The sequence below is a fragment of the Ammospiza caudacuta genome, chromosome 3 (genome assembly GCF_027887145.1).
Source record: "Ammospiza caudacuta isolate bAmmCau1 chromosome 3, bAmmCau1.pri, whole genome shotgun sequence".
NCBI classification, from domain to species: Eukaryota; Metazoa; Chordata; class Aves; order Passeriformes; family Passerellidae; genus Ammospiza; species Ammospiza caudacuta.
Genome location: NC_080595.1, coordinates 112,884,868 through 112,898,709, shown reverse-complemented (window position 1 = coordinate 112,898,709; position 13,842 = coordinate 112,884,868). Strand labels below are relative to the sequence as shown.

The window sequence follows — 13,842 nt, the reverse complement described above, 5'->3', positions numbered from 1 at the left end:
TAAATTAGCTACACTTGATCTAATGACATGACATGGAGAATGTGATAGTGGTTCGCACAGAAAGAAAGCAGCAGAACTGAAGTTACCATTCACAAAATCACAGCCAAACCTGCAGTTGGTTTAACTATGGTGAGGAACCTGAGAGGTTCAGAGGAGCAACATAAGGACACAACCACCTAAAACTCCAAGTCTCAAACTGCAAAATAAGGAAAAAGTCAAAGATTTCAAATCAACAGGGACATTTTTGCCCCACCAATTAAGCCACATACCACAGGAATACCACCTCTCCTCTCTAAATGATTCTTAAGAGACAGAGGAAAGCCAAATAGCCATCCTCTTGCAAGGTGTCAGTTACTGTGGATTCTGCCATAGAACAGGCAAAGGAAGGGAAGTTGAATTCCCGAGCACCACCAGCTCTGGCTATTCCACAGCCCAAACTGTGCAATAAAAAAAGGAGTGTGGATAGATTGCCACCACACGTGTTATTCTCAAGAGACTGGCACACACTATGCAGACCAGTTCTGTGATCCATCTCTCCTATACATGCACAGTTCAGTTACATCCAGGAAGGAGAATCACTTTTTCCATCTATAAATGCTCTTACTCTGAGGAGCAGATGTCACTGGTGCTTTACTGCTGTCTCAGGAGAGCAGGATAGGAACTGTTATGAAGTGAGACAGAGGTGCTATTCCAGCTTTTATTTTGTTTTGATTTTGCCAATACAGTTGGCTGGTTTGCCTCCACTTAATGCTAATATTGCAGTTTTTATAAAAACGTCATCTTATCACAATGTATTAATAAAATAATCTGTGTTATGACAAAGTAGTGTGAAATCTATTCTTAATTTCTGCCTGTAGAAAGAGTATTTTAAGAGTATTCCACCTTGGATCAATGTCCCTCTGCACATTGCTGGTATTACTGTTCCAGAGACATTCCCTTTGCTTCAAGTTAAAATCATAGGATACATCAGTAAATTCTATACACAACCCTAGATAAGTGTCCTTTGCTTTTAATATGGCAGTGCTGGTGGCTGTATTTCAGTCAAAGAAGTGTAGAATTTTTTGTTCTCCTTTGGTAATGTCCCAAAGCGGCTCAGAGCTTTCCTGACTCGTCTGTGGTGCAGATATGGAATGGACCCCACAGCACTGCAGGCAACTAATTCCTTAAAAAACATGAAGGCTTAGCTCTAGTTTTATGAAATGCTTTAGAAAGAATGAGTATAAATAATATTTGCATTTTGTATCATAACTGAAACCATACTGCTAAACAATCATATCCTGTTTAGCCCATAATGACATCAGAAATACATGTTTATCATCCATTCTGGACAGCTTAGCATGATTTTGGCCCAAGGCAAAGTGGAACTGAAATCATTTACGGTTGTCCAAACTAAGATAACCACACATTTCTAAGGTAACTGATACCTAAAAGGAACATTGCCCTTAGATTGAAGTTCATGATTTAAGTACACTAATTCCTAAAAAAACACTGTTAAATTGTCTATTGGATTTCCTCCAGAATTTAGTGTGGATTAACAATCTACTGAAGAAAGAAAATGTGATACAGGAGATTAGCCCATCCAGTAACAACTCTACCTTTAGGAATGGATCACATTTCCTACTATCTTTGCTTCCTTTCCACTCACCTCAAAGTGACAAGAAAATCCCAAACAAAACAAAGCCAAAAATACATTAAACATTTTGAGTAGCATGTTTCAAACAGTCTTTCATGTTTTGTCATTAGATTTAGAGACTAATAAGAAAGGAAGTAGATAGTACTGGCTTCATACCTGTATATAATTCCTTAATGTATTCTAAAATAAGACCTTGATTTTATTTTTTTTTAACATAGAAACAGGTCAGGAGTTCACAAAATGTAATGAAGTCAAGTAAAAGAGAGAATAATTACTTTTTAAATTTAATGCACACACACACACTACAGTTCATGGATTACAGTCTAGTGACAAAATCCAAAACATATAGTCAGATCAAGGGAAAATATTTGATAACAGACACATTCCCTGACAAACATAGATTCAGATTTGCCATTGTCTACAACAGAGAACTTCATACTTTGATCAATTTGTGAAGTTCTTTAGACCTGAAACATACTATACTGTAAAAACAGAAGATAGTGTAAAGTTAAGCACATAACCAATTCATTCAGAAGAATGCTGTTATCTATTTCTGGGTGTACAAGCTCAAAGGACTTGCCTGCCTTTATGTAAAACACAACATTTTGCATAAATAAATAAGAGGCTGAAGAAGAGAAACCACCAGTTTCCAAAATACAAACAGTGGTTGGATACAACTGTTCAATGACACAAATTCTCAGTTGGGTGAAATGGGACTTATTCCTAACCAAATTCTTAGAGAGAAGTGGTTCTTCATTAGGTTTTGATTTCTTCCCACTGCAGGGCAGAAAGGAGCAGAAAGCAGATTGGAAATGCCAGAGTTCTGAAAAGAGGCTCCATTAAGAAGAAAGAAAGTAGAATTACAACTAGCACGGGATAAAAATTCCATTATTTCTTATAATCTTCTATGAAATCCCCAAAGGGAAATGAAGCCCTAATAGCCAAATATTAAATATAAAAAAAAATACCAAACACATGAGCCACCTCAGCATTGAAAGGGGACTCAAACCAAAGCCCCCAGCTTCCAGTACTGAAAGGGTATAGAAATCACTCTACAAATATCAAATTTCCAACAGTCCTGTCCACTATGTTGATGTCTGAAAATGGATGGAAATTGGTTCAAATATTCTCTGGAATTGTGAATATACTCACAGCACAATTTTGCCCTTGATATCCAGTTGCCTACAGAAAACATCAGGAAGAATTGAGCAACTGAACATGAAGAAGGATGAAGGACTCTTCTCTGCATTCACTGTGGACCAGATTACCAAAAAACCAGGGTAGTCCTGCCCATCCACAGAAAATTAGTCAAAACCACAGACTTCCATGCTAACACAGCTACACTGCTTCTCAATCCCACCTAGCTTTATGGAGGTCATGTAGCACAGCATTTTTTAATGCAAACAAAATTTTTCTTAACTACATAGTATAGAAAATAGGACTCAAAAGGATGGAGAGAAGAGTTTATACTCAAGCATGTTTGCACACAATATTTTAACTTAATCTGTAAACTGTGTTATATGAAAATTCTCAAATGCTATTGAAACCATTTGATAAGAAGATAAATAATGAGAAAGGAAAATACTGTCGCAAAAAATGTGCATGGAATATTTATAAATAGAATTTGCTTTCTACAGGAAGGAAATACAAGTACACAGCAGACAGAAAGATCCATAACTACCCTTCTGTAATCTTCCTTCTCAGCATGTGTGCTTGGATATGCAGGAACATTTGAAGGAATAAGAAAAATATGGAAATAGGATTTCTTTAGACCATCTGGGCAAAAGAAAAAACATGTAACAATGATTTAATGTGTAGCATAAAAAAGGCATCAGAGCAGCATGATGTATTAAATGTTTCACAGTTTCTCTGCTGGGTATCAGTAAAAGGAAAGAATTACCTCCATGCGCTCCTGCTTGACATCATCAATCTCATCATCCTCAAACATGGCCAAGAGCTCTCCAGTCTGGTCAATGGAGTTGAGGAAGTCCTGGGCCAGCTTCTGCCGCTTGTTGGTGTTATTGCTGCTGAATTTGTCTTCACAAAGACAAGCAAAGAGCAACAAACTTAACCTATTTGGCTTTTCCAAACACCACTCAGAGTGACAAGATTTAGAACCAGCACTGAGCAGAAAAGGCCTGCTCTTTATTGTGCCACTCACACAAGCTGTGCTACCTGAACAAGGTGATGTCACTGCTCTGCTCCAGTAACAGCAAAACATCATCTTTAGTATTTTTTAGTATAACCATGTAGTTTTTCATAATCTAGAGAAAACTGATCTGCTGCCCATATATCATTACTTCTCACCAAAGAATTCACAGTGGACACAGCTCAAGAGGAAACAACCCCTCTTTGGTATAAAGAACTTGAGTCACAGAGCAGAATATATTGAGGAAATATTCTTCCCTGAACACATGCAGAACATCCGCATTGTCTACAGCCTCAAGCAAACTCTAACACGACCACTAACGTGCAATTCTAGAGGTGATGGACCATTCCTCTGCAGCAAAACCTCGAAGAATGCTGGCAAGATGATCTCTGTTGTTCTAAACAGCAGAGCACCTATAGGCAGTAAATTCACAAAAGAAAATTAATGGCTTTAATTATCAAAGCCTACTAGAAAAGGCATTCTTTAATTACAGGATAAACTGCCTTTAGGAAGCTTTTCATGAACATCTAAAAGGCTAAAGGTAATTGTTTATTTGCTTTAAGTAGTGCCACAAGCTAAAGTATTAAAACCCCAAAGCTACCAGGTAAGAAGCTGTACTGCCACACTGCTTGCACACACAAAATATGAAAATAAAATGCCACAGGCAAACTAAACCTCAGATGAGCTGACAAAAACTTCATCACTGCTTGATGAAGTCAAAGCAAGAAGTACAATGTTTACCCAGCATCAATGTGGATGCTCAAAGGAACCAAACACAGGGAAGTCATTGTATGGGAAAAAATAATAAAAGGCTCTGAGAAAGAAAGTTTAATACAGAAAGTTGTGTGTGGACATTGCTAAATGTTATAACAGTATGGTAAGGTTTAGATTTGCCATGATAAGTTTTAACTTAACTTTTTACAACGACAATGTTAGTTCTAATATCAATATAAATCAACAAAACTTTAAAGCAGGAAACTATATGGCATAAATTAATACATTTTTAATTCAAAGTGCTTTTCCTTTAAATGCATTGGTAATAAAAACTGTGACTTCCTCATGGAATGCAGAAACAAAAGTGTTTCCCATTATTTAAACTAGAGATTTAAAGTATAAAATGTTAAACCACACTGAAAAAACCACACACATCATATATTAGTGTTCAGTAACTTCAGATTATAAGGGTTTGTTTTTTTTAAAGCATGTCAAAAATATCAACATCAAAACCTTTTGATAATAATTTAACAAATGTCCATTCAATTGCAGGTGGTGCATTTAAAATACAGATGCTGAAATCAATAATCAGGACCAGTTTCTTACTTCAACAGAGCTCTGACATTAAAGTCGTACTGCTCATCTGGATGGTAGATGCAAATGCTCACATATCTCAAATGGAAAAGCAGAGATTTTCAGCAAAATTTGTCTAAAGAGATTATTTTTGTGTCTCTATCAAGCAAGACATTAATACTATGCATTGAGCTGTTCAGTACTCTTACAAGACATCAAGCCTCTCCCAAATTAAATAATTTATTTTTTTCTACCTTCGAGGATGTCATCTTCTTCTATTCCTTTGACAATCTTAGATTTGTAGTCTCGAAAAAACATGTATTTGAGTAGCCTTCGAAGCTTCTTCTATGAGAAAAAAATACATTTATATTAATGACTATTACATAGTTATTTCTTATTTAATAAACTTTGTAACACACAAACATACAAATGTGTAGCACATTACTCAGTAAATATAGCTTTTAAAATATTTTTCATATTAAATTCTGCAGAAAATCCATACATAGAAAGTACCTCAGGACAGTAGCAAATCCATATTTAGTATTAATTGTTTGAGCTCCTTGGTACTTTGCTGTGAGACAGAAATGAGTTTGACTTTCAGAAAGGAGAAATTCAGATATCGGGCTTCTTTGTGGAACTCCAACATGTTTGCTTACTTTGAAAACTCTAGGCTAGAAATGCACATTTCCATGAACTTTGACTCCATATCAACTGCTATTTTCACAACAGCCTTACAGCTTTTATCAGATAAAGAAACTACAATTTATTTTCATGTTTTAGTGCGGTTTAATTTTGAAATGGTTCTGTTCATTAAGTTTCACCTGTCAAATGAGGAAAGAAACAAAAAAGAGAAAAGGGTGAGAAAAAAAGGGAAACTAAGGAAGAAAAGAACATAAAGGAAGAATAAATAATGTAATTAAAAATAGTTGACAATTTTTTAAAATAAATATTAAATGTGAGGAGAGAAAATTATTTTCTTCCCTTGTTGACCAGCTCTACTTACTATCCAGAGAAAGCAAGGTCATACCTAAATTTGGAGATTTTAGTGGGATAAAACACAGGAAAAATATTATAAAATAAAATAAAGAGGATTTATAGACAGTCTGAAAACAAGACTATAATGATTACATTGTCAAACATCACAGTGACACCCTTCATAAGCAGAGGAAAATCAAAATTATTGATTTTTATTAAAGGGACATAAATTATGGGGAATAATATTTATATCTTATTAAGAAATTGTTTTGAGCTCCTAGGCATATAATCTACCCTAAAGCTTTAGGAAAAAAAAAAATCAATTGATAATTGAAGCTATAGGAAAAAACCAATTTTTATTTCAGATATTACTGAGTGATTATAATATGCTCAATCACATATAATTGCAGAGCAGCTATACTTTTAAAATAAAGGTATTCATGATGATGGATTCCTTTACAAAAGTTAAGAAAGCACTTGAAAACACAAAAGCAGCTGACTACATAAAATAAGAAATTTCTGTCTAATTACTGTACCTTATCTTTGCGCATTAAGAACAGGAGATCTTCAGCAGAGATGACTCGAGCTCCTCTCATCTGAGAAACTTCAGCTGCTTGCTGCAACTAAAATAAATGAATAAATTAGGCCTTTTCAGTGTTAAAAACTTTATTCACTGGGGTTCGTTTTAAATAAATTCAGTTAATATTTTGCATGGTTGTCCATAGCAAAATACAAGCTGTGCACTAAAACACAAGCTGGGACTCTCAAAGGTGTCACTCACTCGAGTCTTGCTTGCCAAAAAGTGAATAACAATTTTACAAAAAGTCTTCCAGGCTTTTTTGACAAATCTCAAGAAAAAGCTTTTTTGTTTATATTTAAAATGATTGCTTTTAAAAAGTCCTGCTGCCATTTTTTTTTTTTTTCTTCTCTTAGCACAGAAAATGAATATATAATTCTCTCAGGCAATGTAAAAATGCCAAATTCTTGCCATAGCACTTTATCTGCAACTGTGGAAAGGCAGCTGATCGCTCTCCCAATTTTTTAGAATAATAAATATTAATTTTAAACAGCTTACCTAAGTATTTTTTGAAAGAAACTCTACCTCTACTTGACTTAGCATTAGTACAAAGCAGACTCACATGAAGAACTTTTTTAGAAATGCTCTTATTTCATTTGGAGAAAGAAAATGAATTGATAGGCAACATTGACTCCGTTAATGAAGGAATTGAAAAACCTTATTGAAAAGAACAGGCCATTCAGCTGTGAAAGTAATAAAGATGGGACTGAGCGAGGAATGACACAAAAACTGATAAGAGGGGGCCACAGGAGTGTGAAGCAATGGACTGCCCTCACATCTATTGTGACAGAGCCTACAAAGGCCCTGAACACCTCAAATTGCGGTGTGAAGAGCAAAAACCTTCTTTGTAAAGGACTAAGTACATCAGCTTTCAGTAGGTGCAGGAAATTGGGGTTTTTACACAAAACGAGAACAGGGTTAGAAACCTGGTAACCTGGGTTATCTGCACAGCTGATGCTTATCACTAAGGAGGTTCAACCCAAACGCGCAAAAAGAGTCAGTGGGATTTGCTCCTTTCACCTCATGAGCCTTTGCTTCTGACTTGTGAGGTGAAAGGAGCAAATCCCATTATCATCACGGAATCACAGAATGGGCTGGAAAGAATCTTTAAAGGTCACCTAGTCCAACCCCCAGGAACAAGCAGGGACCTTCAGCTAGATCAAGCTGCTCAGAGGCCCATCCAGTCTGACCTTGAATTTTTTCAGGGATGGGGAATCCACCACCTCTGTGGACAAGCAATTTCAGCACAAAACATAATGCTGTAGACTGAGATAGAAGGGATGCTTCAGACTTTACCCTCTGAATTAAAAAACATAATTCAAAAAGCAAGATTTAATTGTAAGTTTTTTTGCCCTTAGCCTTGTTAACTCTCTGATGGAAAACTGACAGTGACCACAGCACAAAAGTCATCAAAAGAAGAGACACCTTCAAAAATTTTTGATATTAAAATTAATACACACTTGTAACATGATCAATACACAACTATTTAATTTATGTTCAAATAGCTTTGTATTCTTCTTTAGAAATGCATGAATGCACCTGAAAATAATTTAAAGAAATCCTATCCTTCATACTCACACCAGCAATGGTTTCACTCAGTATCACTGGCTGAATAAGTATATTATTAATCTGAGCTCCCATGCTGCTATGACTTGAAATAGGCCTATTCAGAAGTTAAAAAGATCAACAAAAACAGTAGCTGTTTCTAATATCCAAAGAAGAGGAAAGGGGGGGAGGGGAGCTTTCATTTTGGCAAGTGTTCAGTCGGCAAAAGATTCAGTCCATAAATCATAATACTGGACTGCATTAATTTTTTTCCACACTAATCACATGAACACAAAACATTAACTGTATCTGGTACGCACAACACAAAAAATACTGCATGAAGAGGTTCAGATTTTCCCCTTGCAACCCTCTCTTGGCTCTTGCAGTCACCGAGACCAGAGAGATTTCAGGAATTCAGAAGTCACAGTAACATAATCTCACTTGAAAAATGTAAGAATGTGAAAAACGATAGCTCTATTTTTTGGCATAAGCAAAACAGCTTCTTATTCTGATTAGTCTGAGGGCACGCAAGCTACTTATGTTTCTAACATAAAATATAAAGAGTTGGATAAAAAAAAAATTACCAAGAATGAGCCAATATTCCGCTCTGGTGTAAATCTATTGCAGCTATGGATTTATGCCAAGGCTGACTTTGGCCCCACTGAGTGTTAGAAAACCTGACCTTAGCATGGTGATAACACAACACAGCTTTCCCAAATATCATGTAAAACAATGGCAGAAATATCCAAAGGGAATGCACGCTCTAGTTCCCAAACATACACAAAGATGATCTCTTGGCCCCTTCCAATCCAAACCATTCCATGACTCTCTAAGACATAAACTTCAGTTATGTTAATTTCCACGTGTAGCTGAAATACCTTATTTTTCCAAATTATAAACATGTGACAATGACATTTATAGCAATGGTTGTGTGTGAGTTGCTTGCAGGAGTCTTGTGATGAAGGAAGGGAGAGTAAGGAGCAAAGGCCAAATTAATGTCCCATTTGCATCTAAGTAAATCCTGAATAACAGTGTTTACTTTAATGGAGTTATTCTGGGCTAAACACAAGATCAAAATCTGGAATAATATTCTCAGTTTCTACCAAAACAATGAAAACTTTATTCTCATATTGCCTCGACTTCTGCATCTATTTTATTTTAAGGAATGGACACACAGCATTTAATTTCTTTGGCTTTAAGAAAGCAAAGTACGAAAATAATTACTTCCTGTACAGTTATAAAATATGGATTATTTATTCAAACAGACCATAATGAGTTATGCATTGGTACACGTATTTACCTGGGAAACCAGGGTATGCTCAGGTAAATATGTATCCAAGCAATTAAATAAAAATTACGTCCCACACAGCCGAGGCTTGGGGAAGATGTATTTATAGTTTAACACACACATAATTGACTCATTCAAACCACAACGTGAGTGCTTTGCTATAATTAGTATTATAACAAACTGTCTTATTTGACTGTCCCAGAGTTGCCATTAATATGCAATAAGCCCAATTCCTGAATCTCTGGAGCTGAAGGCCCGCTGGAGTCATTACGTGATGAAGGGGGATTTCAGGAAGCCGTGCCAAAGAACCCATCCATCTCGGTGCACCCGAGCATTTGTCATTCCAGAAAAGCCTTCTCAGCTCTCTGAAATCAGGAGGTGCCTCAGCCCTGGCTGCAGCGGGAGCACGGAGGGTTTCATCCAAGGACCAGCACTGCCCGTGACTCCAGATGAGGGGTGGGATAGAAAATCCTGCAGGAACTGTTCATACAGGAGGTTACCACACGGCAACGGAGCAGTTATGGCAAGAATTTCCCACCATCTCCTTCTCCAAGCCTCGGTGCCAGTCACAGAATTTCGGGCTGCAGCAGTTCCAACACACCCACTTCTCTTAATTTTTTTAGTTTTGAAATTAGGTCCATATTGCAAAATATTTTATTTGGGATGATACTGAAGAACAGCAAACAATCTAAATTACTCAGCTCTTTTAAGAAAAACAGACTAAATTCCCTAATACCTGCAAACAATGTCTGAGACCTCAGAGTCTGAATCTATTTTTTATTACAGCAGAGTTATGAACCACTAAAAGTGAAGTTAAATAACGGAAGTGTTGAAATGATTTTAACTGTAGGAGCGCAAATAGCTCTGTTAATAATTAGGAGTTTATGAAAAATAAGCGTATTTTACAATTTTTCTCATTACAAAGAAGGTAGTATATACAGTAACTATATTTTAAAGCCTAAGAAGAAATGGCTGGGGAATAATATTTTAAAATGTAATCATGGGTTTAATGACTTTATGAAGTTAACTTTCTTGGCAGGATGAACTGAACTATGTTAACAGTCACCTTACGGCTATTTTCTTTTTGCAACTTCTGCAAATTATAGATTTGTTGAAAGGAGTATTCATTCTCCTGTGACAGAAGCACAGTTACTTCAATGGGACTGTCTGCTTTTTTTTTTTCTTCCAGAATTATTTTTTCTTCCACTACCTCCAAAGTCAACAATCACCGATACTTCTTCTACAAAACCGTCTTGATGGACAAACAGACAAAAAGTTGGAAAACAAACATACCGTGTTGTGACATAATCCTTCCAGTTAAACTGCAGGACAGAGCTGGAATGGTGATGTTTGCATGCCTTGGAACTGCTAGGAGCCAAGAATAATGCTGCAGGAGCTATGATTTTGTTTTCATTACACAAGAAAATTCACCTGGGTGAATTTTTTTCAGAGGCAGGAAGGTTGTTGTGTTATTAAATATGCATTAAAATGTCCTATTTTCTCACCTTTCCTAGGTAAAAACCACATTCCTATAAAATTACCAAATAATATTCTGAATTAAGATAGAGTCCTGTAAATACATTCCAGAGCATCCTGATACTTTCATGAAGGCAACCAAATAGAAAAGGTAAATACAGGTTTTCACGTCAATCTTTCCATGTAATATTTCACATGATACTAATGGTGACACCTGATCTTCTTATTCTAACACTCAGAGAGGGAAAACACTGAATGTGTTTCCAAAACTCAGCAAAGGGATGTGCTTTATTCACTTTAGCACATCCTGGGGAGATAATTACATTATGGAGCCCATTAGAGCACCCTCACAGGTAATGATTCAGGATCACTGCTCAAGGGTTCATCAGCATGACTGAATCATCACAAGCTGTCTAAAACAAAAAAGTCCATCTGCAGATTAAAAGATAAAAAATTTTCTTGTAATAGGTAATTAGTTTCAAATGTAAGTATTTTTTACTGAAGACTATTTAATATAACACCAGTTGATTATATGCAACCACTAGAAGATGAAGCTCTGTATCACATTTTCAGGCTTTAGAAAACATAGAATTGTTTAGGTTGAAAAATATCTTTAGGATCATTGAGTCCAACCCTTCCCCCAGCACTGCAATGCCACCACTAAGCCATGTGTCCCCAGGTGTCACATCCACACATCTGCTAAACCCCTCCAGGGATGGTGACTTCACCATTTCCCTGTACAGTCTGTTCCAATGTTTGACCACCCTTTCACTGCAGAAATTTTTCCTAATATCCAATCCAAACCTACTTTGGCACAACGTGAGGCCATTTTCTTTTGTTCTATCACTTGTTACCTGGGAGAGGAGACCAATCCCCACCTGGCTTCAACCTCCTTTCAGGGAGCTGTAGAGACTGATAAGAGCCTTATTTCATGTTGGACATACAGTGAATCTCAGTCCATACAGATCATGAGAATAAGAAAACACGAGTTCATACCCCACAACCCCTGCCACCTACTGAGATCTTGGTTTCAAGGCATAATTTACTATATTTCTCCCTTGTGAAAACTGTACTCTCAAGTCCTGAAGCAAGACTGACTGCTTCACCTCACCTTCCCTTGACTTCCAGTCCAGGCAGCCCAGAGAGCTGGATCTGGATACAGATTTGAAGTCTGCAGCCAGCTCCTCATAGCTGGAGAAGAATTAACCCAAAAGCATCTTTAGCAATAAGCAAGTTAAAAAGCATAAAGAACACATCTACAGGTTCGATACTCAATGGTTTCAATGTCAGGGGTGACAAGCAGCTGATATAAAATGAAGAACACAGGTTTTTCCAGCCACAGGAGAGAACAGCCCTTCCTTCAGCTGCCTTCAGACTGAAACTGGGTGAAAGTCAGTCCCAGGAGCTCCAGATAAAAGCCCCACACCTCAGCTTACAGGGTTTTTATCACTACTGCTATCCAAGAGCCCCACAGATCACTATGATGAATGTATTTTCTGAATATTCCCATCATATTAAATTGAACATTTAATATTAATTTAGACATCAGCATCTCTTTTCATTTGACTCGCACCTCACATACTTCTAATCACAGAAAAGGTCTGAGGGTTTTTCTTGGTTTGTTCTTCATGATTTTTAACAACATATTCAATTCAATCAGAGTAAAAAAAATACAAAAAAGAAGCTACACATTCAGAGGGAGCAAAAGCAGCAAAGGAAGAATATGGACAGCTTGTTTATATTCTTCATGTTACAAACAAGATCTTTCTAAAAATACCAAAGAAGAAAAGGAATTAGAGATATGTAAGAGTCTTTAGAAAACTACATGGAGCCAGTCTGTGTAATGGAGTGGGCCAACTGGAAAATGCACCATGCTCCTGGGCTCTGTTATCTATTGGAGACAGAATGATTCCTTTAAAATTATATTAGATTACTAAGGAAAAAAAAATCAAATAAACAGCGAAATTAATATCTCTATATTGCAAAAGATAAGCTTGAATCAAAGTACTTTTAAAAAAATCTCTTCTTTATAAATAATTTAAGCTTAACTTCTTAAATTGGAGGCTTTTTCCCCCATTTTCTGACACACAAGGAAAAGAACTTAATGCATTTATGAACAATCACCATATTTCAACTTTAGCTTTTTCTCTTTTTCCTTCCTTCAATTCAAATTCCAAAATCAACATTTTGGACCAACATTTTATAGCTATAATTCTTCTACTCTCCAGGAAACAAAAGAAACCCTATTGCACACCTGACATTTATAGCAGGTAACACTGACCAAACTAAGTGAGCTTATACTAACAGTGTTAAAACCATAAAGTCTCTAGGTACAGAAAAGTATTCAGACTCACTGAACTCAGTTTTAATGTAGTCAAATTATTCACTGGCTACATAGGTGTTAATGCAAGATTTGGTGTGTCACTGGGGATGGCCACAGCTGATGTTCTCTCCTGTTGCTGGTGGTAACAGCAGGCAAGAAAACAAACTTGGAAAGTTCTACTGCATCTATTATTATTACAAGGGAAGAAAAAAAGGCTTGAAAAATATCATTCAAGTGGAAATGATGGAGTAGTGTTCTTTAGAATGAGCAAGAGACTGTGAAAAAAGCTTTGTGAAGTGTGAACTTTACAGATATGAAAGATTCATTAGCCAACCTGAAACTGAAAAATTCTCACAGCCAAAAGGCCTCCAACCTCTGCAAACAGATTTCCTCACTTCTGAAGATGAGTGTAGATGTCCCCTGTTATTGATTGTCCCTGTTCTAGGATTGTCAGGATATTCTAAATATGCTGAGGTAAGTGGATCCATTCCATTGTAAATAACTGGCATTAATTTTTCCTGTATCTAAACTATATAAATTATGAAGTTTTGGAGGAAATTATTGTAGAATCATTGAATAGTTGGAGCTG

The 13,842-nt window shown here is 36.4% G+C and overlaps 1 protein-coding gene across 1 annotated transcript in view; it reads right to left on the bottom strand.

The window, feature by feature from the left end:
• SUPT3H (SPT3 homolog, SAGA and STAGA complex component) overlaps nucleotides 1-13,842 on the bottom strand; it is a 254,085-nt gene that overhangs the window by 77,859 nt on the left and 162,384 nt on the right. Inside the window, exons 4-6 of the mRNA XM_058800983.1 lie at nucleotides 6,581-6,667; nucleotides 5,324-5,414; nucleotides 3,534-3,670 (exon numbers count right to left, since the gene is read on the bottom strand). Coding sequence (XP_058656966.1) covers nucleotides 3,534-3,670; nucleotides 5,324-5,414; nucleotides 6,581-6,667 — 315 coding nt within the window. The remainder of the gene's footprint in view (nucleotides 1-3,533; nucleotides 3,671-5,323; nucleotides 5,415-6,580; nucleotides 6,668-13,842) is intronic.